This window comes from Podarcis vaucheri (assembly GCF_965113315.1).
Source record: "Podarcis vaucheri genome assembly, chromosome: 12".
NCBI lineage: Eukaryota > Metazoa > Chordata > Lepidosauria > Squamata > Lacertidae > Podarcis > Podarcis vaucheri.
In genome coordinates this window covers 4,623,295-4,649,725 of record NC_138750.1, presented here as the reverse complement: position 1 = coordinate 4,649,725, position 26,431 = coordinate 4,623,295, and the positions used below count along the sequence as shown (strand labels likewise).

Sequence of the window (26,431 nt, the reverse complement as noted above, 5' to 3'; positions counted from 1 at the left end):
GAGATTTTTTGGATAGGGGCTGCAGCAAATATTCCCCTTGCTGCACAATTACTAATAAGAGAGAAAGGACTAAACCCAGCGCTAGTTTTCTAGAAAAAGAGGGGCTGGAACTCACCATGAACGCATCCTTCTTTCTCTTAAAATGGCAATGGAGAGGTGCTGGAACTGGGTTCTGGTGAGTTCTGGCTGGAAAAAAAGTCCTGGCTAAACTTCTCCTCTTCATCACAATGGGCATGATCCAAATCAGGTGCCTCCCAGCTATCCAAGTCAGTCACTGCCCGTTAGACTCCTTAAGCACATACAGTGGTACCTCGCAAGACGAATGCCTCGCAAGACAAAAAACTCGCTAGACGAAAGGTTTTTTCGTTTTCGATTTGCCTCGCAAGACGAATTTCCCTATGGGCTTGCTTTGCAAGACGAAAACGTCTCGTGACTTTGTTTCCTTTGTCTAAAAACCGTTAAAACCAAGGGTGCTTAGCTTGAACAGCTGCAGTTGCGACTTGACTTCGAGGAGCAACTGTTAGCATGTGGTTTGGTAGCCTTTTCTCAGACTTTGCTCACTTTTGAAGCTTTTCCAAAACTTTTCCAGAACTTCTCTTGCATCCATTTGGTAAGTTAAACTTTTAAAACTTTTTTGGGGGGGTTTGGATTTTGGGTTGGGGTGTTTGGGATTCAAGGACTTGGTGTTGTGGGGGGGTTTGCGATAATCTGGGAGCTTGTGGGCCTTTTTTGGGAATTTTTATGATTTTCTGTGACCATTGGGCCAGGTTGTTTTTGTTTGGAAAATTTTTCTGAGTTTGAATTTCTGAGTGCTGGCTGGCTGGGGGAACAGTTGGGGAGGTTTCTGCAGGAATCTGGGGGCTTGTGGGGTTTTTTTTGGAATTTTTATGATTTTCTGTGACCATTGGGCAAGGTTGTTTTTTTTCCAATTTTTTTTCCTGAGTTTGAATTTATGAGTGCTGGCTGGCTGGGGGAACAGTTGGGGAGGTTTCTGCAGGAATCTGGGACCATTGGGCCATGTTGTTATTTTTTGAATTTTTTTTTTGTCTGGGTGGGGGAACAGTTGGGGAGGGGTTTGCAGCAGTTGGGGAGGGGCTGGGGGAGCAGTTGGGGAGGGGTTTGCAATTTCTGTGTTGTGGGTGGGTGGGTGTCTGTGGGAGCAGTTGAGGTTTTTGAAGACATTGGTGATTTTTGAAGCTTTTCCAAAACTTATTTTACAGCCATTTGAGGTTTCTGAAGACTTCGGTGATTGATTGTTGAAGCTTTTCCAGAACTTCTCTTGCATCCATTTGGTAAGTTAAACTTTTAAAACTTTTTTGGGGGTTTTTGGATTTTGGATTTTGGGTTGGGGTGCTTGGGATTCAAGGCCTTGGTTCTGGGTTTTAATTTCTGTGTGGTGGGTGGCTGGGTGCTTTTGAATTTTTTGGATTTGAAGCATATCACTGATTTCTTTTTCTTTTTCTGAGTTTACGAAGGTAAGAGCTGTGCTGCCATGGGACCCAAGAAGACTGCTGCTGCGGTGGCCGGCGAGAGGAAGAAGGAGAAGGTGATGCTGGAAATGAAGAAGGAGATCATCCGGAAGCACGACGGCGGAATGCGTGTGACGGACATCGCCAGGGAGTATGGGAGGAATCCATCAACCATCGGGACCATCCTGAAGATGAGGGAGAAGATCCTGGCGACTGATGCAGCCAAGGGAGTCACCAGGATCGTGAAGAACCGCCCAGCTGTTCTGGAGGAGGTCGAGAAGTTGCTGCTCATCTGGATAGAAGAGAAGCAGCGTGCAGGGGACACAGTGTCTGAGGCCGTCATTTTTGAGAAGGCCAAGGCCTTGCACGCTGACCTCATCCGGGGACAGCCAGGAACCTCAGCCGAGCCAGAAGTCTTCAAGGCTAGCAGAGGTTGGTTTGAACGGTTCAAGACAAGATCTGGCATCCACAGCGTGGTCAGGCATGGAGATGAGCTGACCACCGTGGAGCTGGTCGAACTGCAGGCAGAGGCTGCGCAGGAGCAGGCCTCACTGGAAGAGGAGGAAGCAACTGAGGAATGGCTGTCCTCCGAAAAACTGAGGGACATTTGCCTGAAGTGGAAGGAGGTGCAGACTTTTGCAGAGCAGCACCACCCTGAGAAGCACGTGGCACATGACGTTGGGAACATTTTTGATACGAGGGTCATGTCGCCTTTCAGGGAGGTGCTGAAAAGGCGGATTAAGCAGCAGACTATGGACAGGTTAGTATTAAAAGAACTGGCAGATGTGATCTCAGAACCACTGGCAGTCATCTTTGAGAATTCCTGGAGAACAGGCGAAGTCCCGGCAGACTGGAGGAGGGCAAATGTTGTCCCTATTTTCAAAAAGGGGAAAAGAGAGGACCCAAATAATTACCGCCCAGTCAGTCTGACATCAATAGCAGGGAAGATTCTGGAACAGATAATTAATTAAGCAAACAGTCTGTGAGCACCTAGAAAGGAATGCTGTGATCACCAATAGTCAGCATGGATTTCTGAAAAATAAGTCATGTCAGACTAACCTGATCTCGTTTTTTGACAGAATTACAAGCCTGGTAGATGAAGGGAACGCAGTGGATGTAGCCTATCTTGATTTCAGCAAGGCATTTGACAAGGTGCCCCATGACATTCTTGTAAAGAAGCTGGTAAAATGCGGTCTTGACTATGCTACCACTCAGTGGATTTGTAACTGGCTGACTGACCGAACCCAAAGGGTGCTCATCAATGGTTCCTCTTCATCCTGGAGAAGAGTGACTAGTGGGGTGCCACAAGGTTCTGTCTTGGGCCCGGTCTTATTCAACATCTTTATCAACGACTTGGATGATGGACTCAAGGGCATCCTGATCAAATTTGCAGATGACACCAAACTGGGAGGGGTGGCTAACACCCCAGAGGACAGGATCACACTTCAAAACGACCTTGACAGATTAGAGAACTGGGCCAAAACAAACAAGATGAATTTTAACAGGGAGAAATGTAAAGTATTGCACTTGGGCAAAAAAAATGAGAGGCACAAATACAAGATGGGTGACACCTGGCTTGAGAGCAGTACATGTGAAAAGGATCTAGGAGTCTTGGTTGACCACAAACTTGACATGAGCCAACAGTGTGACGCGGCAGCTAAAAAAGCCAATGCAATTCTGGGCTGCATCAATAGGAGTATAGCATCTAGATCAAGGGAAGTAATAGTGCCACTGTATTCTGCTCTGGTCAGACCACACCTGGAGTACTGTGTCCAGTTCTGGGCACCACAATTCAAGAAGGACACTGACAAACTGGAACGTGTCCAGAGGAGGGCAACCAAAATGGTCAAAGGCCTGGAAACGATGCCTTATGAGGAACGGCTAAGGGAGCTGGGCATGTTTAGCCTGGAGAAGAGGAGGTTAAGGGGTGATATGATAGCCATGTTCAAATATAGAAAAGGATGTCACATAGAGGAGGGAGAAAGGTTGTTTTCTGCTGCTCCAGAGAAGCGGACACGGAGCAATGGATCCAAACTACAAGAAAGAAGATTCCACTGAAACATTAGGAAGAACTTCCTGACAGTAAGAGCTGTTTGACAGTGGAATTTGCTGCCAAGGAGTGTGGTGGAGTCTCCTACTTTGGAGGTCTTTAAGCAGAGGCTTGACAACCATATGTCAGGAGTGCTCTGAGGGTGTTTCCTGCTTGGCAGGGGGTTGGACTCGATGGCCCTTGTGGTCTCTTCCAACTCTATGATTCTATGATTCTATGATTCTAGGTTCTTGAGCAAGAAGCAAAGAGTGGAAGAGGAGCCTTCTTCGAGTGGTCCCCCAGAGTCTTAGAAAATGTACTGTACACTTTGTTGATGTTTAAATGTTTTTCTGTCATGTTTATAAAGTTAATTTATTTTCCCTTCAATTTTTGAACTGCTCTTTACCCTATGTGTGACTTTAAAGAGCAGTTAATAAACTGTTGTTGTACCAAATTTGGCTTTGTTTGGACTTTTTTTGACCATAGGAACGCATTAATTGATTTTCAATGCATTCCTATGGGATTTCGTGATTCGCAAGACGAAAAATTCGCTAGACGACAAAACTTGCGGAACGGATTAATTTCGTCTTGCGGGGCACCACTGTATCTGAAGCTAGGATGCCATGCACCACAATGTGCATCACAACACATTTACCATTTTAATGATCATATTCCCAGTTTGACATGAACTTTTTGGAGTTCCTCACAATCCCTTTTTGTTCTTCTCAGCCTGAACAATCTGAACAGCCTGAACCAGCAAACTCGACCACCTCACTGTTCACCACAAACTTGATCGTGTATGAACAAGGTAAAAAATACACTTCCCAATAGTGATCGTTGGGAACTCTGCTTTCTACACCTCTCCATTGTAAGACCTTTCAGTTTTGTCAAGCTCTCTGCTTCTTGGTCCTTAATCAGTTACTGAGCCATAAGAGGACCTCTCCTCTTATGGGATAAGATTGCTAAGCCTGCCCAGGAGGTTTGGGTGTTCTGCATGCATGCGGGTACCACTGAAAAGATTTTCCAGTCTTGACAGGATCTTGTGCCTCCCAGGGAAAGCTCTGTCTACTGGGGACTAACTGTCCTCACATGTAAATTGGGGAAAGGCATTCTGTGTGTACTCAGACTTTCTCCTTTAAACTTGCTTCCAGCATTCCATGGCTTGTGTCCTCATTCGAAAAACTGGTTGTGAACTCTGCTGAGCTTTGACTCAAACTCTCGCTGCAACTAGTTATTATCCCAGAGTTAGTAAAACTTGAGCGCTTTCATTTGTTCATCCTGCAATTGAAAGATAGATGCAGACCACATTCATTTTTAATCTCCCTTTGAACATTTTGAGGAAGACAGTAATGTGGTTGGCCAATTGCATCCTTTCCCAAAGAAGATGTGGTGGGTGATAATGTGAGTGAGTGAACCTCATCATGTCTCCCAGTGCCTTTTAGTGCACAGGAGATAAATGCACAGGCAAATCTGTGCCAGCATTCACAACCAGGAAATATTGTAGAATAATCCCAAGACTTCAGACTGCGGAAATTGACATGTTGTACATAAGGGCTGGAACGAGGAAAGCAAGATACTTTCCTTTTGTCTTAACTACAGGAATGAGTTAGAAATATAATTTTATGATTAAAACTAGGAAAACGCATCTCACTGTGGTGCATACGCTGTACTGCAGGGGCTCTGAGGATGCAATCTTACACAAAAACAAATAAATGGAAAATAAATGCGCATTCTTAAAGAAGCTGAGCAGACCTGAAGGTCTAAGCATCTTACGAGAGAAGAGAGTAAGACAAAGGAGAGAGTAAATAAATGGCAAATTGTCAGCCTCGCTTCCACACACACCCTCCCTCCTTCCTCACATCTTCTCTGCGCTTGTTGCTGTCTGGACAGTTATGCGTGCCCTTTTGGAATCCTTTTGTTCTACAAGCTGCAGGTATCAATGAGGTGTAATTTATTACTTCCCAGCTGCACTCTTTCTAGTTGTTCAGCATTGCCTCTACTTTTAACAATGTGATGAAATGTTTTTCTTAATGGAATCCAAGTCATCTTTGTATCTAGCATGTTGGAGTCATGGTTAAATATCACAATGACAGCTCTCTCTCTCTCTCTCTCTCTTTCTTCACTTCTTCAGAGAAATGGAAAGTGAGCTGGTAAGCAGTTGTTAATGGAGATCAACAGGATGCGGAAGATATGTAAGCATCTTCTCTGGAATTAACTCTGTGGAATAATTGGCATGCAAACTATATGTTTTTATTAAATATTGTGTAGGACCAAAAATCTAAAAGTTGGGTCTAATAGATTCCTAGGTAGCTACCACTGAGAGATAAAATATTTATAGCAGCAGTCTGGAGAGCGGTGACAGGAAAATAGGCACTTGTATTATTCCTCTCTCCCCCCCTCCCCCTCCCCTGAATCCCCTTGCCTGGTGCCAAAAATAGCATAGTTTTGGCACCCAAGGATTCGGGTGCACAAAAGGGAGCCAAGTATCTTGTAGCGGTGGCAAGAGCCCATGGGGTCCCAGGCATCCACACAAGGTCTGTGTCCCTTTGGAGAATGGAAGACACAGCTCAGACGGTCATTCATTAAGAAACAGGATATATTCACCTCTTTACACCGTTAGTCTGCACGGAAGGACTCCAGATCTTACGGCATGGTCATTTCAAGAGGCAGCAGCGCAGGCAGCCTTCAGTCTGCTTCCCTCAAAGATGGATCTCAGCTCTTCACCCTTCTTCCTCCCAGAAACCCCTGCTCAAAACACACCCCATCACCTTGGCAGCCCTTCAAACCATCCCTGTTCACACCTCAGGGCAGGGGTGGGGGTGGGGAAGAAGTTCTCCTGCGTTGGCAAGGACCCTCAAGGGCCCTCTGTTGTTCCCTTAATGACCCTAGCTTAGCCAGGATAGTTTGCATAAACCAGCCCAGGAATTCCCTGTCTGGCACAGTTCTGCACTTTAATCCATATCTCAGTTCACTCAAAACCCTGGCATTTATGAATTTCTAGGGTTTACCCCAAATCTATAACACCAGAGAACCAAGTATTTGTAGCAGTTTATATCTTAGCTGGGGAATTATTTGATCATGCTTATGTTAGGAGAAGGGACGCGGGTGGCGCTGTGGGCTAAAGCCTCAGCGCCTAGGGCTTGCCGATCGAAAGGTCGGCGGTTCGAATCCCCGCGGCGGGGTGCGCTCCCGTTGCTCGGTCCCAGCGCCTGCCCACCTAGCAGTTCGAAAGCACCCCCGGGGGCAAGTAGATAAATAGGTACCGCTTACCAGCGGGAAGGTAAACGGCGTTCCGTGTGCGGCTCTGGCTCGCCAGAGCAGCGTTGTCACGCTGGCCACGTGACCCGGAAGTGTCTTCGGACAGCGCTGGCCCCTGGCCAATAGATGTGAGATGGGCGCACAAACCCCAGAGTCTGTCAAGACTGGCCCGTTCGGGCAGGGGTACCTTTACCTTTACCTTTTTATGTTAGGAGAAAGGGGAGACTAATTTTTAAGGGTCCAATCACTTCCAGTATAGCCACACTAAGTGTATAGTGTACTAGAATTTTATTTCTGTAATCAGCTTTGAGATTTCTTGTAGAAAGCAAATAATATACTTTATAAATAACACACACACACACACAAACATAAATAGGTTGATTTCAGTTTCTTATTTTTCTAACTTTGGATTATTATTATTGACAATTATATACTTCCCTACACCTGCAAGTCTCAGAGCAGTTCGCAATATAAAATCACATTATATTTTGATTTTGTATTGACAAGACCCCCTCTCATCCTCACTGGTGTGGTCCAAAGGAAAGCAGAGCAAGACGTTTGGCACCAGCTTGGCTACAGGAGTTGAGGGAAGGAGTCTGAGGGACTCCCCTCTGGATTTGTGTAGGGCTTATTCCTTAGCCTTTTCTTCTCCTGAAGATGTCCTACAAGGCAGTGGATACAGATCATGAATGAGTACAGTTGCAAGGCAGCAGAGGTTCAGGATCAGAGTTTTCCTTCTCCCAGGTGGAAAAGCCTCATCTGTCTCTCATTTCACTCTACAGCGCATGCAGAAACTGCCTTCTTAACCACCGGACACACTCTTGGTCTCATCTGCTCCATCTGGCAGAGCTTGTCCTCACATGCAGGAGAAGTCCCTAACTCACTGAGGGTTTGAGACCAATCAGCTGCCCTCAACTGGTTTAGCTGGTCAGTCAAAACCGTTCCTAGGGCATGGCTGCTGTCGCATCTGAGTACATGGTGGGGCCCAAAGATCGACAACTACCGCAGAAGGAGCATGACATGTCCCCCCCCCAGAGGTACTACCCCTCCAATAACACCCCACACACTCCCAAATTGGGTAGGTTCGCATTAAAATGTGAACCAAAGTGAGAGAGACCTCATAATGCACATTACACCGTGGAATATGCCTGCAACACTAATGTTTTTACACAAGCATTACTTTTACTTTTCTATTTGGCTTGGTGAAAAATGAGCATTAACTTTGAGATTGGTTGGTTTTTTTAAGGCAGCACAGCTGTGCAGTTTGTTCATCAGCTGCCAGTCTCTTCTTTTTTTTAAAGAGCACACTGTTATTGTAATAAACTATTCACAATGATTCATTAATTATCCACTAACTGCAGATAACTGGCAGTGTATCTACATTAGCCTTTCTTTCCTTTACAGCACTTAAGGCAGCTCTGAGCCAAATGAGTCCATAACTACTGGTAATGCCCAATTTCCCAGAGATCATTGTCCAGATGATCAATCTCCCTGTGATTGGCAGAGGAGTGGGCCAAGCTTCTGAGGAGGAGAGGACATTCTCCTTCCTTTCTTTTTCTGAGGCAGGAGAGGTCCCGCTCTTCACAGCAGCAGTTCTGAGGGCTTTGCTGTCACTGGAGTTCCCAGACAAGATCCGTCCTCTGTGCGATCAGTAGTTCTCCACTCACCTACCTGCTCCTCTCTTACCAGGCAGACGAGAGAGCTGCATCTGATGATCCCTAGAAATACTTCTATAGAAAGGATGTTAGTGGACCTTAAATTACAATAGAAAATGATACTTAGAATTTACTGGACTGCACCACATTTCTATAGAAAAGCATTGTCGAAGACAGCATTTTGTTGGAGATGTAATAAGGATAACGCTTCTTTAAAACACATGTTTTGTCCTATGCTTACAAAGTTCTGGGAGAAAATAGTAGATTATATAAATATGAATGTGCAGACTACTATATGGCATTTGACAACTGGACAACGTAAATGGATACTCTGTGCCCTCATTATGGCCCAAAGGCTGATATTGCTGCAATGGAAAGATAAATGTACAGCTTCATTTATTCAGTGGCTTGAAGACCTGACTACACTTGCCACCTATGAGTGGATTGCTTGTAGACGCAGACAATTAATGAAATTTGGATGTCGCTTACACAAAATACAGTAGGTGAAAAATTGCAGTTGTTAATTATCAATGTTGTGATGTTGTAGTTGTTGGGGTTGTTGCTGTTTTTAAAAACCAGAATAGACCAAAACAAATTAAAACTCACAGAAACATTTGGCTTCTGGTTCCAATCTGCCTTAATGGATGCTGCTCCCACGATAGCAGAGACCATTAGTGAAGGATAAACAAGGATGATTTGAGGATAATTGTCCTTGCAAGCTCCCCCCAGGGCTCAGGGGGAGTGAGCTTCACTTGCAGATCGTCTCAGTACCTGGTTCTCACTCTGGCATGGAATCTGAGAGGCAGGGAGGCGCTGAGTGCAAAAGCACTTTGCCTATGGTTAACCTCCCTACACAGCTATTAAGAAGCACAGGTACTCCTGTTTATTTGAGTGAAATTAGGACTAATATACAGACATGTGCTGGAGCAAATGGGACAAGATCATAAACTGCTAAACTGAAACAGCTACAAAACCGTAACAATACGAACTGGAAAGAAGGCTTCCTTCGATGTAAAATACGGTATTGCGGGGGGTGGGGAGCCTTTACATTTTTTTATATACATATCATGTTTTCTACATAAATGATCCGGCAAACCCCACCCCCTTAAATGTTAACCAGTTGATAAAAGGCAAGAGGAGATAAAAGAGAACAGGGTTATATTTATGGATTCCAACGAAAAATAGAACTGTGTGTGAAAATTGAAATGGATTTAAGCATCAAACTTTCACTGTATTGCTATGGGAGGACCTGGGCTTTGGGCTTTGAAGATCTGCCAAGGCTTTGGCAGGATACCAGGTCATAATTGAGAGAGTTGGCCAAGGAGGAGAAACTGGAGTCTTGTTAGAGGCTTGGCGGAATGCCAGATTACTCTCTATCTAGACTCAAACAATAACAACCACAACAAAAAGGATGGCATGTGACGCAGTTGAAATTACAGCCTCATCCTCTGGGAACAAAGGAAAAGAAAGAGCGGAAGTAGTGATGCTGTGCAGGACATGGTGGAGGACAGGAAGAATGGAGAAACAACATGGATAAAATAAATATCACACACAGGAAATATATGGGATACAGAACTCCTCTTGCAGAAATAAAATTTATTAAATATGTCAATACGAATGGAAGTCCAAAACTCTGTAGCTGCTGACAAGGGATTAACATCAAGACTGAATGTAATTGGATTAATTAAGACTTCGGAAGCAGGATGAAATAAAATCATCTCACCTTGAGGCCACACAAAATGTATAATTGGCTTTATAACTGATATATATTTGAATTTTAATTGTAATTTGAGATTGAGAAAATGTGGTTTAAAATGGATTTTAGTAACTGAAAATTAATAAAAATTATTTTCAAAAAACAACAACTCATAGAAACATTCCAAAGACCTGGGTAGGCTTGTCTAAATAAGAATGTATTTGGCAGGCATCGCAAAGAATGCAGTGGAGGCCTCTGCCTGATATCCATAGGCCGGGAGTTCCAAAGTGTTGGTTGGTGCTGCCACACTAAACAATTAAGTTCTCAACAATGTGGTGCAAGTGTTCTGTGGCAGTTGAAAGAGTCACATTGGGAAACTGGTCACGTAGCTGAAAGGGTAAGGCAATCTCGTAGGTAAACTGGTCCGAAGTTGTTTACAGTGGTGCCCCGCAAGACGAATACCTCGCAAGACGGAAAACCCGCTAGACGAAAGGGTTTTCCGTTTTTCGATGCGCTTCACAAGACGAATTTCCCTATGGGCTTGCTTCGCAAAACGAAAAAGTCTTGCGAGTCTTTTCGCTCCCCCCTTTTTCTAAGCCGCTAATAGCCTTTTAGCCGCTAAGCCTTTAATAGCCGCTAAACCGCTAATAGCGCTAATCCACTAATAGGGTTGCTTCGCAAGACGAAAAAACCGCTAGACGAAGAGACTCGCGGAACGGATTAATTTCGTCTTGCGAGGCACCACTGTATGTCAATTGGCTGGTCTGCAGGGGCACCTACACATTTGGCTCTTTGGGCTTAGGATACTCCATGCAATTGGGAATCTTGCTCATGCAGGAGAAGCTCTGGAGGGGGCTTCTGAGCACCAACAAATTTAATTACGTCTCAGAGCTTTCCAGCCATGCTTGGGTATATGATTCCCTTATCACAAGAGTAAATTCGTACACCAAATATTGACTTTGAAAAAATGGCTGGATACTTAAAATGCCATTGGTGTGTATGAACATGGCTCCTTTCCAAGCCTCTTGCTCCTTTGGAAGGAGGGTTGACCACCCAACACCTTTGCCATTAATGGCTTCTCATTTCTCTCCCTCTTCTCATTTTAACCAGTCTCCACTGGATGCTATTGCATATTCATTCTGAATGTGATTGTGTTGTGTCCTCATTATCAAACTTTATTCTTGCAAGGGGCCAGTGTCTGTTTTAGTAGGTGCAAAATAGACAGAAGTTCATTTACCTTTCTTGACAAAGGAGCATGATGACAGTGAAAGTTTTCACTTATGCAAAGCGGGTGATGTATTTTTTTAGTGGTCAAATGGCAAGATGAAACAGTCCTGCCTATTCTTCTTGCCCTCTTGAGCGCAGCTGCTGCTTCTTCTTTATAAATAAATGAATACATACATACAACCGAAACCAATGGAGGGGTGAATGATACAAGTGTGTGTAACAGGTACTGTGTTTTGGCCCTGCATTAAAATAAGAATAAGAGTGGAAAAAAGAGAGGAATTTTTTTTTGCAGTGGAAAAAGAGAGGAATGGTTTCCAGAGTGAGCTTGAAAGAAAGTCAGATCTAAATCCTTATAGAGCAGAGAGGCTTTTTATTGTCAACATGCGTCATAATGAAATTCTTTAGGAATAGTTTGGAGAACACTGAGCGGTTTCTGCAATTAAAACTTGATAACATCCTTTTCATCCCTGGAATGTATTAGAAAGAAAGGAGTGGGAAAACAGAGTAAGAATCCCAGGAGCAAACTGCTCTTCAGGATCCCAGCAGAGAGGGCTGACCAGGCATCTTGAGATGCATCTGGAATAAGGACAATTAGCAGTAGAAAACGGGCAGCTGTACAGCAGGGGGTTGGTTGCCTTAACATTATTATAAATATGTATTATTTTGCTCTTTGCATACCAAATTCATTTCTTTTGACACACATAGAGCTGGCTTGTCAGCTGGTTTGTTAAATTATGGAAGGATTCATTAATAAGTTGGAATCAGTCCCCCCCCCCATGTCTTTGTGTTTTATACCAGCAGTCTCTGTTCTCCCTGAGGACATTGTGGTTTTAATATTTGGGAAATCCAAGTGTTCCAATAAGCCTGGGAAGTTATGATTCTTCAAACTTGATATGCAAAGGTCTGCCTATGTGGAAATGGGAGAGAAGGGTATGGAGGGGCCAGGGACTTACTGAACACACCCTCCTTGCTAGTGGTTATTATGGTGTTCCATTGGGCAATATGTGAACAAGGAGGACTAGTGACTCCAAGCTTCTTCAAAGCTTTTTAAAAGGACGCCAGAGTTGTGAATTTTGTCCAAACCACCATACAGCAGAGTTCACACTTTTTTTGAAGGCAGGGCTCCATGGCAGACAGAAATTCGACTGGTGTGTCTTCCAACATGTAAATGTAGCAATAAGGAAAGAGTATACCATAGACAAAGAATAGGTCAAGCAAGCCTCTCCCATAATATGAAGCAACTACTGCTGCACCTTGTCCCTCCTCACCCCTTCTCTGCCACCCGTTTCACCTCCCGCAGAACAACACAAGGAAGCAGGAGCGGAAGATGGATGAAGGGATTGAAGGAGAGCAGAGCAGCAAATGGCCCCCCACCAGAGCCAAGCAGAGCTGCAATAATAACAACAACAACAACAACAACAACAACAACACCACAAACATCTGCCCACCTGTGCAGGGGGGAGCCTGGCTGGCCAGTGCAGCCCTAGGCGGGCAAATCCTCCTGATGCCACAGAGAGGAGTACCAGGCTGGGCCACACTGCACGGGGTCTCAAAACCTATTTTCTTAACATCTTTCCCTGACTTCCCCACACCTCCCCTTCATGTATTCCAATTCCATAGTTAGCTCAGCAAGTTCTTGTCCCCAACTTTTATCTTATTATTAATATACTTAATTCATCTTAATTAACCAATTTTTACTTATACACCTCAATTTAAACAACAATACTCATTCTTTACTCCCTTTTCTAAGGTCGACCCAAATTCCCTTCCACCAGTTTTCCAATTTTATTAGTTACAAAACAAAATACCAGAAAATAATACCAGAAAACCTCCAAATAATCTCCAAATAATGGAGGTTTACAAACAAGACAGGAAAATTGGCTTCCAGGTGGAGAAATCAAAATTAGAAACAGAACTGTTAGAACCCAATGTTAAGGATTTGTCAAGAATGTATAACTTGTTGCTGAAATGGAATACACAAGACGAAACAGTTAAATCAGCTATGATTAAGTGGGCACAGGACATTGGCCATAATATTATGTTTGCTGACTGGGAATGGTTGTGGAACACCGGTATTAAATTTACGGCATGTAATGCCTTAAAGGAAAATATTATGAAAATGATCTATAGGTGGTACATGACCCCAGTCAAGCTAGCAAAAATCTATCATTTGCCTGACAATAAGTGTTGGAAGTGTAAAGAAACTGAAAGTACTTTCTACCACCTTTGGTGGACGTGCCCGAAGATTAAGGCTTTCTGGGAAATGATATATAATGAAATGAAAAAGGTACTTAAATGTACTTTCCCTAAGAAACCAGAGGCCTTTCTCTTGGGCATTGTTAGCCAATTGGTGTCGAAGAAAGATAGAATTTTTTTATGTATGCTACTACAGCAGCAAGAATACTCATCGCAAAGCATTGGAAGACCCAAGATTTACCCACTCTGGAAGAATGGCAGATGAAGGTGATAGACTATATGACATTGGCTGAAATGACCGACAGAATCCGTGAACAGGGGAAAGAGACGGCGGATGAAGATTGGAAGAAATTTAAAACTTATCTCAAGAAATATTACAAAATTGATGAATGCTAAAATGTCGAGGTTTTTAGTAAGAAAAGGAGATTACAGCGACAAAAGATTAAGTAAAAGAAAAGAACAAATAAGGGACAAATTTGATAAATGTAAGTTTAGGATTTGCTGAAATAATTTTGGAAATTGGGATGTAGAAAGGGGAGGTTTGGGGGAGTCAGAGAAGTGAGGTTTATGAAAAAAGGAGATGAAATTATACATGTTTGTTTGTTTTTTACTTGTTTGTATTGTTTATAAAAACTTTGTAAAATCAATAAAAAATATATTTTTTTAAAAAAAACAAAATACCAGAAAAACAACATAAAATTATACACTCTTTGGATTCCAAATCTCTCACCCCCTCCCTTCCCGGTTTCGATCCCCAAAAAATGTCCATCAGTCCGTCAACTATCAGCCTGGAGATCTTACATCCGAGGCCCTCAAGTCTCTCTCAGTCCCTCTCTGCTGGTTTTTTTGGTAGTCCTTTATATTAGACATCAAGTCTCGGAGAAGCTCTATCCCAATAGGGTCTACGTTTCTTCCCATCAGGCCTCCATACTCAAAAGTGGGGCCCAAATCTTGTTTCTTTTTAAGTCCAGATGTCCCAAATGTCCCAAATGTCCCAAAAGCTCCAACTTCTGTCTTAATCAGCTTTGTAATCCATAGGTCTTCAGATCTCCCCATAGGGAGATCCCTCCATTCTTTATTTTTCATAACATCTATCTTAGCAGGCCTCTGGCTCTCCTTTGTCGTCTGCGGCATACCAGCTCCTCCTTCCCATTCCTCTGAAACCACACATATCTCTTCCTGTTCAGCTGCAAGTTTCTTGAGTTAAGTCCTTGACACATTCAGAAAGTTTGTTTACTTTTAAATTCAAAGTTGTCACATTTGTAGCCAAAGCTTCATTCTGACCTTGTAACTTTCCCAAGAGAAAAAACATTCTATCCAGCTCAGCCTGTATTTTTCCATCTGCAGCCATTGTAATGTCTCAGAACCCCCTCTAGAGGGATTCTAGTTGCTTAATGTTTCTTCCACCTCCAATCCAACATTCAGACTAATTTTCAACAATTTAAAGTCAAATTGTAACAAAGGTATCCAGCAAAGATAGCAGAAAACAGAATTTTTCCTTTTCCAACTTTGACAGCTAATCTGACAGCTGTCAAACTCTTTGTGTCTCCTCAGCAGGCTCTCTCGCGGATCACTCCTGGGTCCCGGGGGGTTACACTTCGGCTCTTAAAGTCAGATCTTATCCTCCAGCAAAATTACTTATGTTGCCAAGTCGTGGAATTAATAACTTTTCTCCCGTAGAGAGAAGGATGTTCTCTCAACCTTAGTTATCAGTTCTTGCTTTAATTTATCTACAGGAGGGGGAGGCGGACTTCCTTTTAGCACCTCCCCCGTTCGTACCAAATTCAAAAAAGTTAATTTTTAATTCCAATTTCCGTATTCCTCACGGGTTGTTACTTTTAAAGTCCAAATGTTCCAAGGAAGAAGTCAGCGCTCTCCGGCCATGGCTTGCGGCTTCACTCCGTAGAAGAAGCGGTCTACTCACAGCACCATGCCACTCTCCGTCCCCCACTCCGAAGCCTTTAAAAAGGCTTCTTTGCGGGTCGGAGGGGGCGCAAATGGTGCCCGCTGAGTCACCAAGTCCACAGGATTCTGCACCTGTGGTTTCTGATGGTCCCCGCGTCGCCGCGGCGGAAGGACCCGTCTTCTACAGAGCCGATTCCCCCCGGAGCTCGGAGGGAATCCGCCATTAACCTTTCGCGCTAACCCAGAAGTCCAGGATGGACTCTCTCTCAGCTCGCACTGCCCCTTCTGCAGTGCTGGTTCCAGGTTTGGGGAGATCCTGGCCAGGCGCCTCTGGGAAGAAGGCAATGTGGCACTGCCCGCCCCCCCAAAGAAGCAGAGTGGGGGCCCCGGGCACCACACAGTGCAGCAGGGGGTACCTGCATGGGAGCACCTCATTTCCCCCCTCAAAATCTTGCGCCCGGGGCCATGGCTCCCCTGGCCCCCCATGCTATGCCCCTGTTAGCTGTTACAAATGTAGTCTCAAGATGAACGTTTTAGTATGATCATTTCAGTTGACGAGCTGGAGAATGTACCTTTGGCAATATTGTGGCTTGTTAAATTGAGGGGGAAAGGATAATTTGAAAGATTAAGGGCTGCCATCATTCAACCGACAAAAGAAATGAGGTGAATTCAACAGGTACTGCCTTACTCATACTCAAGTTGCAATGGTGGGAACTGCTGGGCTGCTTGGATTTCTGTTTGCCACACATTGTGGAGAGCACAGAGACACGGTGGCTGGAGGGAAGAGATTTAAAAACTGAAGAAAGGGAAACTGGTGTTTAGCAAAGCTCCCTGTGTGAAGATTGCTGGCCCTGCTGAAAGGTCCATAATCCATGCAGCCTGAACGAGAAATAAAAAAAAGAACAGTTTGTGTACCATAGTGTAGTAAAAGGTCTTTCCGGCCTGAGCTCAGTCAGCCACTAGCCTTGATTCGTAACCCTTTGTAAAGAACTGATCAGAGCTACATTTGGGGCACAGCTTGACTCAGTATGGCATAAGGAAAGAAGATTGCAGACTGTGAAATCAAGCACAGTTTGTTATTTGCATGTCATTTTCTGTTCCAATTTTTGCAGCTTTGCCTGGAGAAGCATCACCCTGAGATGATATTCCCCCCACGGTATAATCCTTATCCTAAATAAACAAGCAAGCAAGCAAGCAAGCAAGCAGGCAGGCTACTATTAGAATGGTGATTCTTCCCACAAATCTCAGCTGTGTCCCAGAAACAGCAGCCTCCCAGCCCTGCCTGGGCTCCTGTGTTTTTAAAGAGTGTTTTACAGAGAGAGGGCCAATAAGGCAAGACATTTATTTCAGCGGCACTGAGGAGGAATATTGGGAAGGGAAGAATTTAACTTTTAATGTCTGCTGGCCTGCTGGGGACTTGTTTGACACAAGGACCCTGCCATTAAAAAAGCAACAAAAAACCCAGTGACAATCCTAACTATTGATATTGTGCTAAATATTTTTTTAAAAAAACTTTTTCTAAGTGGAAAAATTAATCACTGGAACAGTTGTGAAATGATGTATGGCTTCGTGAAGGAAAAATAAATTGACTATAGCAGTGGTTCCCCAAACTCCCCCCCCCCCATGGATAATTTGAAAATTGTTGAGGGTCTTGGCAGACCACTTAAATATTACTCTGCCTGTTGCAGCATTTGTCATCCCATGGAATTCAAGCTGTAATGTAGTAAAATGCAATGTAACAGTAGTTCCCAATTAGCTAATTACTGAGGGCCCCCTATTTTTTCAAAAGCCAAGTCCTTACTTTTTAATTTTTTTATAAGCATGGTAGTTCCTGTGCAAAGCAAATTTTTGAAGAAAATGTGAAGTAACCCCTAATAAGCAGGGGATTTTAGGTATACTAAAAAACAAACCATAAAATTTGTAAGATTACCACGCAAAAATGACAAAGATTTAGTTAGGGGAGATAGACAAATGTAATTTTATTAAGTATAAGTGAACAAATTATGATATGCCTAGCAGCTACTGAATCATCATCATCATCACCTGTCTGGGCTGCCACAGCCACTCCACGTGGCTCCAAACAAAATGTTAAACCTAAACGTTAACTTAAATGTGATGGGATAAATCATGACTCTTTTTGTCCTGAGCAGTCCCTTCCACATCCAATTCAATATTTCCTACTTTTATTCTCAAATCTGGTTCAACATCAAGCTGATTTCTATGTTTGTTCTTCATATAACAAAATGTTGAAAATATTTGTACACAAAGATATGTGGAGCAAAACAGAACTAGGTGTTTCAAAGCTTTTCACCTAATTCTTATAACGAGCAAAAACCATTACCCAGAATTGATCCAGTCTACATTATTTGAAAAATGATTTCAGTGAATCATTACAAGTCATGTCAACAAGTACATCTTGTTCTTCTGCAGATACAGTTGTTAGTTGTCACTACAGTCAAAAGGATTCCTATACATGGGTTTTCAGGATTTGGTGCAGGGAAGTAATCATGGAGGTGCTCAGTGATGTAATGTTTTACTTCTGGTATCACTTCTTTGTCAGTGGCCTCCCGAAATGTCTCCAGTGTTTTCTCCTGCTCTGGAGGGTAGGACTCAGACCTACCCTCAGGGTTCAAGTTACAAGAATGGATAAATACAATAACATTTGGAATGAGTTTATACAAAATGTAGTAGGCCACTATTCATTTTTATATGTATGTTGTTGTTTTTTCTTCCCTCTTACTTTTCTTTCTTTTTTACTGAAATCACCTTAATAAAATATAAATATTTAAGAAAAGAATGAAGATTCCAACTAAGCATTGGGAATAACTTTCTGACAGTAAGAGCTGTTCAACAGTGGAAGGGACTCCCTGTGGATTCTCCTTCCTTGGCTTTTTTTTAGCAGAGGTTGGATGGCCATGGATGCTTTAGCAGTCTCCTCTTTTCCAGGCTACACATACCCAGCTCCTTCAACCATTCCTCATAAGGCTTGGTTTCCAGACCCTTGATCATCTTGGCCATCCTCATCTGCACACCTTCTAGCTTGTCACCATCATTCTTAAATTGTGGTGCCCAGAAGTGAGCACAGTATTTCAGGTGTGGTCTAGCCAAGGCAGAATAGAGTGGTTATACTTTTGCATCACACTGTGGACTCATGTTCAGCTTCTGGTCCACCAAGACCCCTAAATCCTTTTCACATGTTCTGCTAGTAAGTCAGGTGTCCCCCATCCTATATTTGTGCATCTGGTTCTTCCTGCCTAAGTTCAGAACCTTACATTTGTCCCTTTTGAAATTTATTTTGTTAGCTTGCGCCCAGTTCTCTATCTGTTAAGGTCATTTTGAATGCTGATTCTGTCTTCTGTGGCATTATCTATCTCTCCCAGTTTGGTGTCATCTGAGAATTTGGTGAACATCCCCCCAGTTCCTTCATTCAAGTTGTTTACAAAGATATTGAACAACAACGTGCCCAGGACAGAACCCTGCAGCATCCCACTTGTCATTTTTTTCCCAGGATGGTGAGAAACCATTAGTGAGATCATAACTCTAGATTACAACTATATCTGGTTAAACCATAAGATCAAATCTGATTATTCACAAAAAATGTATTGTTGAAACAGACTGAGGCATAAACAAGGTGGAGACACATACCCAGTTTTTTTATTCCCATGTGGCTCCAGGACTGGGGTCTAATCCTGGCCTTACAATTGTCAGCAGGAAGGTGGGGAAAATTATGTGCACTGCAGCTGCATCAGCTATTTATAGAGATTAGCGCAGCAATAAATCACTGGATTTATAAACTTCTTGCAGCTTTAATAATTATCCACTTGTATAGGATTAGCTAAAAGAGGTTTTTAAGTGGCTGGGATGGCAGATCTATCTTCACAGTATGACACAGCAGCCTTGGAGTTACAAGACCAGTTCCTATGGGAGCCATGAAAGATAATGTGGGGATTTAAAACAAACCTCTCCAATTTTGCTTGTCTTCATTCTTCACACACTGTGCCTCAGGTAACAAGCCACACGGCTGACAAGATTTCAGTGCTATTTCTTTATTACATTTTAATCTCACCTTTCCGCCAGGGGAATCAGGGCAACATGTAGTCCATATACACAAACCCACCCACCTAAGTTTATTCTCCTGTCAACCTGTGACTTGTCCAAGGTCACAGAGTGAACTTCATGGTTTCTGCAAGATCCCAAGTTGGTTCCTCAGAAGATATTCCCTCCAGGGGTCCAGACCGGAAACAATCCTATTTCCACACAAGAATTTCCACACAATTTGCATATCCTCAACTCCTGAATTCTCCAATAATATTGGAACAATGTGTTAGAGTCAGTGCTTTCCCCCCCCTAAAAAAATGTTTAGGGGTACTCTCATTTTCCTACTCATATTGGAATACTGCCCCTCCATGCGGCCAAACTTAGATTCACAAAATGTTCAGGAATATGCATACCCCTGCGTCCCCCCAGAAAAAAAAAGCTAGAGTTATGTGAAGCAGAATTCCTGATCTGGACCTTGTGCACAATAGGAATAAATAAGTTCTCCACATCAAAAAAGGTGTTACAAAGTTTTACTGCAAACTATCTTTAAGCTTGTTACACACACACACACACACACACACACACACACACACACTATTACAAACACATTGCTCTTAAACAACTAGCAGTGCGGTTCAGTTTTCCTCAAGTTCTTACTTGTTAGCATATTCGAAGAACTATTTTCTCTCTAGTCCTAAGATTCAGAAAAGCAAAAGTTGCTTCTTTATTATGCTGGCAGCATTTGAGAGAGACTCAGAGATGAGTCATCAATTCACATAATATTTAAACAAAGAATCTGCCTTCTTGTTGCAGCTTTAGCTGCAAAAGCACCTTTCCCCCTTCTTTTGTACTCACTATAGTTCCCTGCAAGACATACAGTCTGCAAATACTAACCTCCACTAAACTTCATAGACAAGAGACTGTTCAAGTGTTCTGATTTTCCAGGGACAGTCCTGCTATTACAGAAGCCATCCCAGTTCCTGACTTGATCCTGGAATGTCCCGCTGTTCCATTTTTGTCCATGTGTTAGACAACAATTGAAACTGGTTTGTGTGTGTAGGTGCAAAAAACAGAGTCAAATTTATATGGAAAATAAAATCCAGTTTCCGGATGTAGAATAGGATGTCCATATTTTCATCTGATAAATGTTGGTGGGGAGTGTACACTATGAACACAAGCATAGCATTTTTGGCATATTAAACTTGTCTCTTTTAAAGAATAATAATAATAATAATAATAATAATAATAATAATAATAATAGTTGTTGCTGTTATTTATATGCCCATCTGGCTGGGTTCCCCCAGCTACTCGGGGCTTCCAACACATGAAAGCACAATATGACATCAAACATTAAAAACTTCCACAAGCTGCCAGTGCCACGCAACCGCCCCACAAGATTTCACCACCAAAGGCGGCTGCTTCACTCCGCCTCATGGGCAGGCTGGCCCTGGTTGAAAAGCAGGTTAAAAAAGTTTCAAATGAGTGCCTCCCACTAGTCCATAAATGGTTTTCCCCTTGAGGAGAAGCTTCTCAGCCTCTCTTCTTCACTTGCAGGACTGAAGTCATAGAATCATAGAGTTCGAAGAGACCACAAAGGCCATTGAGTCCAACCCCCTGCCAAGCAGGAAACACCATCAGAGCACTCCTGACATATGGTTGTCAAGCCTCTGCTTAAAGACCTCCAAAGAAGGAAACTCCACCACACTCCTTGGCAGCAAATTCCACTGTCGAACAGCTCTTACTGTCAGGAAGTTCTTCCTAATGTTTAGGTGGAATCTTCTTTCTTGTAGTTTGGATCCATTGCTGCGTGTCCGCTTCTCTGGAGCAGCAGAAAACAACCTTTCTCCCTCCTCTATGTGACATCCTTTTATATATTTGAACATGGCTATCATATCACCCCTTAACCTCCTCTTCTCCAGGCTAAACATGCCCAGCTCCCTTAGCCGTTCCTCATAAGGCATCGTTTCCAGGCCTTTGACCATTTTGGTTGCCCTCCTCTGGACACATTCCAGTTTGTCAGTGTCCTTCTTGAATTGTGGTGCCCAGAACTGGACACAGTACTCCAGGTGTGGTCTGACCAGAGCAGAATACAGTGGCACTATTACTTCCCTTGATCTAGATGCTATACTCCTATTGATGCAGCCCAGAATTGCATTGGCTTTTTTAGCTGCCGCGTCACACTGTTGGCTCATGTCAAGTTTGTGGTCAACCAAGACTCCTAGATCCTTTTCACATGTACTGCTCTCAAGCCAGGTGTCACCCATCTTGTATTTGTGCCTCTCATTTTTTTTTGCCCAAGTGCAATACTTTACATTTCTCCCTGTTAAAATTCATCTTGTTTATTTTTGCCCAGTTCTCTAATCTGTCAAGGTCGTTTTGAAGTGTGATCCTGTCCTCTGGGGTGTTAGCCACCCCTCCCAGTTTGGTGTCATCTGCAAATTTGATCAGGATGCCCTTGAGTCCATCATCCAAGTCGTTGATAAAGATGTTGAATAAGACCGGGCCCAAGACAGAACCCTGTGGCACCCCACTAGTCACTCTTTTCCAGGATGAAGAGGAACCATTGATGAGCACCCTTTGGCTTCGGTCAGCCAGCCAGTTACAAATCCACTGAGTGGTAGCATAGTCAAGACCGCATTTTACCAGCTTCTTTACAAGAATATCATGGGGCACCTTGTCAAATGCCTTGCTGAAATCAAGGTAGGCTACATCCACTGCGTTCCCTTCATCTACCAGGCTTGTAATTCTGTCAAAAAACGAGATCAGGTTAGTCTGACATGACTTATTTTTCAGAAATCCATGCTGACTATTCCTTTCTAGGTGCTCACAGACTGTTTGCTTAATGATCTGCTCCAGAATCTTCCCTGCTATTGATGTCAGACTGACTGGGCGGTAATTATTTGGGTCCTCTCTTTTCCCCTTTTTGAAAATAAGTCAGAGGAGTCATGAGGAGTCTGACTCACCAACTCATTCTAGCTCACAAACACCGGTGGCCATTTTCTCCCTTGGGATTTCTAACTCCTTTTTGAGCCTAATGGTGTGGCAAGTTCACAGAGTGACAGAAGCCTGCAGACTTGTGAAATGCATGGGGAAATTATAGCTCCTATTGTCACTTGGTCAAGCTGCTACCTGTAAGTTGTGATGAAATCAAGTAATATTAGACCAAAGTTTGATTATTTTATAACTCAGAGCAGGGCTTTTAGTGTGGTTGCTCCCACTCTGTGGAATAGCATTTCTGTCAAGATGTGACAGGCGCCCACTATAGGCACTTTTGGAAACAATTAAAGACATCCTTTTTTTTAGAGGTGTTCCCATCCGTATAAATGGGTCTTTGCCATGTATGCTTATTTTTTTATTGTTTCAGTTTTGTTTTAACTGTATTTGATTTTTGTGGGGGGTTTTTAACTGGGTTTGTTTTTGTTTTTGCTGGTTTTTTGCACATTGCCTTGAGACGTCTGTGTAGTAGGTGATTAATAATAATAACCGCCACAACAGCAACTTGTAAAAGAGACAGACTAATTCATGCAGGCACAGCTGAAGTAGTTCTACAGAAAGTTATGCTTACAGCAGTCTCCCCTTCAGCTATTCTGCATTGTCTGAGAGAGACAAGGTCAGGTTTTTTTTGCCAGAAGCTATCATTTGTCTGATGGGTAAAATCTGAAAGAATGCTCCTTTGAATATTTGAAAATGAACTTAAGAACAGAGAAAAGGGCCTTACATCAGTCTGCACTTTCTCCATTAGCTGTCAGAACTCTCCAGGATCTTAAGAGACAAAGGTCTCTCTCATCACTTGCTACGGGCCATGGTCACTTCCCTCCTATTGAGCCTGAAAAGCCACAGGAATTTTAAAAGAATTAAATGCTTATATTTTAAAAAGTGGGAGATATATATATATCCCACTTTTTAAAATATACATAATGGCACTTCTATCAGGTGGGAGAAGCAGGAACAGCTGGAGGAAGACTCAAAGTGGAACTGAGAGAAAGATCTAGGAAGAGGAGAAGGACAGGAGAGTGAGAACAGGGTCGGGGGAGGTTGGGTGGAAAATTAAGTTCTAGTCACTTTTTAATGCTAACCTACCTAATTTGGACTTTCTGAAACAATATGCAAACCGAAACACAGCTATCCTTCAAAATTCTCCAAATTTTGGTAATGCAACTCTCTAACCAAATAGTGCACACAGCGCTTAGTTATTAGGGGAAAGCTTCCATAAAAATGAATAAATTTGTGAAAATTACATCCATAAATGCATTATATTAGAGAAATTGCTTGCAAAAATGTGTTGCAAAAATTGCATATTTATATATTAAGAGAAATGTGCACATGGTTGTGAGAACTATTTTTAAAAAAGAAAAAAATGACAAACTGACATAGAGAACTGATGCATGGTAATTAATTAGTTAAGATATGGACAGATTAGTTGATACCTAGGCTTCAGAGGTAACAGGATGGGTGACAGTGGAGAGTCCCCTGGAGCGCCTCTGGAGCTGGACAGTGGGCAGGGGTGTCCTGGGCAGCTTCACTTGCTGGGGGAGATCTAGGACTGTGGAGGCCAAGATGGCACAGTGCAAGTATAAATCCTGGTTGTAGCAACAGCCACAACAACTGAGATGCTCTGCCTGCTCCCTCTGCCCTGGGACCTTACCAGAAGGGGACAATGACTCCCCTTGGGAGTTTGTGGACTTTCCTTCCTCGGAGGACTTTAAGCATTTTAAGCAGAGATTCCTGCGTTGCAGGGGGTTGGACTAGATGGCTCTTGGGGTCTCTTCCAACTCTACGATTCTATGAATCAGTGGCTGGATCTATACACATTTAAAAATGCTACAGAAAACACGTTATAAAAGCTCTTAATGGATAATCCCATTGGCGACGGATCACAGCTCTAAAGTGCCATCTGGTGCCGCATCATTTCTAACACAGTTATAACTATATAATTGACGAGTGTCGCTGAGTCCTATGATCCTATTATCTTGCCCCTGGCTAAAGCTGAGACAGTCTGTGATTGATATGAGAGGAGTGACCAAGATGACCAATCATGGTGCCTTTTCCACTGATGAAGATCATGATTCCCTCTGACATTATGCTCAGGTTAGTCCAATTGGATTTGATGATTAATGGACCACAGAAGCTTTCATTTTGACTTTGTACTATAATGCACCAGCTGTTTCTAATGTTCTTACCAGCCCCATATTATAAAATAGCTTCAGGGTTACTTCTGGCAGTATCTGCCACTGGTGCACTTTGCCAAAATCGAACTTCTCTACAGATGATTCTTTTTAACAGAGTAGCAAATTGCTTGAGGCAGTAGGATTGCTTAATTATGAAAGTATTTAGCTAAAAGTTTTTTCATGTTCTGGAGGAAGGTTCCATTTGATTAGGAGGTATCCTTGCAATGCTATGAGTTATTTCAACTTTGTGGAATTGTATTAATTGTTCTGATGAACTTGCTGCTGCTGTTTGCTTTATTTATACACTAGTGTGTTTGATTGCAATATTTCCTGTTCTTTGTAGTGCTGTCATTATTATTGTGAGCCACTTTGAGCTCAACATTTGCTGCTTGGAAAGAAGAATACAAATATCAAATCAAAATTGGGGTGGAAGCTCTCCCCCTCTCCATGGGAGCCATAGCAGAGCGAGGCTGAAGAGTGACAAATAAGTAAAAAAATGGAGAATGTTTTTGTGTTTCGTTTTAACAGATGAAGGGCGGTGGGGCGGGAGGATAACAACAGAAAGAAGAAAAGCAACAACCAGCCTGAGCTGGAAGAATAACAACACAGTGGAGAGGAGGCAGGTGGGTGCTGCTTTGAGTGAAGGCAGAAATGAACTGAAGGACCAGCTGAGAAAGGCGCCTTCATGGCGGGGAGCAGGGGAAGCTAATCTAGACAGACCAATGGTCATGGCAGCTTCCACCATATCTTCATTAAAGCTTGACAGGTTTGCCTGGTGCAAGATGTGGCATACAGGCAACTGAGCGTTCCTGAAAGTGTTCAAAGGCTTTGTGCTCCCTCCTTGTACTCTGTGCTCAGCTACGTCTCTGTATGCCAAGTAGTGCCTTTGCTAAATTAACATTTGCGTTAAGAATAAAGTTTGAATGCAGAACTCTTTAAGTCTCAGGCTAGCACTCAAACTATTCAATTATCTAAGGGTTTAGGAAATAGAAAATGGGATTTATTCAGACATTAACCTATTTGCTTTCCCTGTGTCTCCTCACTGATTTTCCCCCCTCTTTTTAAAACCCCCTCAAGTGAACTTGAAGGATTTGCCAGCTGTTCACCTTCAAAATGAGGTTATTTTCTAGTACAGCCATATAATAAAGGTGTTTCTGATGGGGTAACTAGTACTTGTTGTGCAGTTTTGTGAATAAAGCTCTGTACTATCTTCAATTTATGTTTATTTTATTTAAAATCAAAATATTTTACATGAATAATCTTTCCCAATCTCCAATTCTGCTAAGGAATTTTTCAGTCTGAGTGCCAAACAATATTTAATTGAACTGCACTACTTTTGTGCTTTTGAACTGCTAGGTTGGCAGGAGCAGGGACCAAACAACGGGAGATCACCCCGTTGTGGGTTCGAATCCCTGCGACGGGGTGAGCTCCCGTTGCTCAGTCCCTGCTCCTGCCAACCTAGCAGTTCAAAAGCACATAAAAGTGCAAGTAGATCAATAGGTACCGCTCCAGCGGGAAGGTAAACAGCGTTTCCATGCGCTGCTCTGGTTTGCCAGAAGCGGCTTAGTCATGCTGGCCACATGACCCGGAAGCTGAACGCTGGCTCCCTCGGCCAATAAAGCGAGATGAGCGCCGCAACCCCAGAGTTGGTCACGACTGGACCTAATAGTCAGAGCTCCCTTTACCTTTACTTTAGAATGTAGGTTGAAGGATATTTTGATTGACTGTCTCCTCATGATTGAACACAAAAATCTCGGAAACACCACTCATAGCTAGAAATGGGCAAACAG

General features: G+C 43.0%; 1 protein-coding gene across 1 annotated transcript; it reads left to right on the top strand.

Moving 5' to 3' along the window:
* The first annotated feature begins 393 nt into the window (after window positions 1-393).
* Window positions 394-3,871, top strand: LOC309515844 (putative CENPB DNA-binding domain-containing protein 1). The gene is made up of 4 exons (XM_082194058.1): window positions 394-610; window positions 1,221-1,292; window positions 1,467-2,229; window positions 3,746-3,871. The coding sequence occupies exons 3-4, from the start codon at window positions 1,493-1,495 to the stop codon at window positions 3,807-3,809; spliced, it is 801 nt and encodes a 266-aa protein (XP_082050184.1). The 5' UTR covers window positions 394-610; window positions 1,221-1,292; window positions 1,467-1,492; the 3' UTR covers window positions 3,810-3,871.
* Window positions 3,872-26,431: the final 22,560 nt, after the last annotated feature.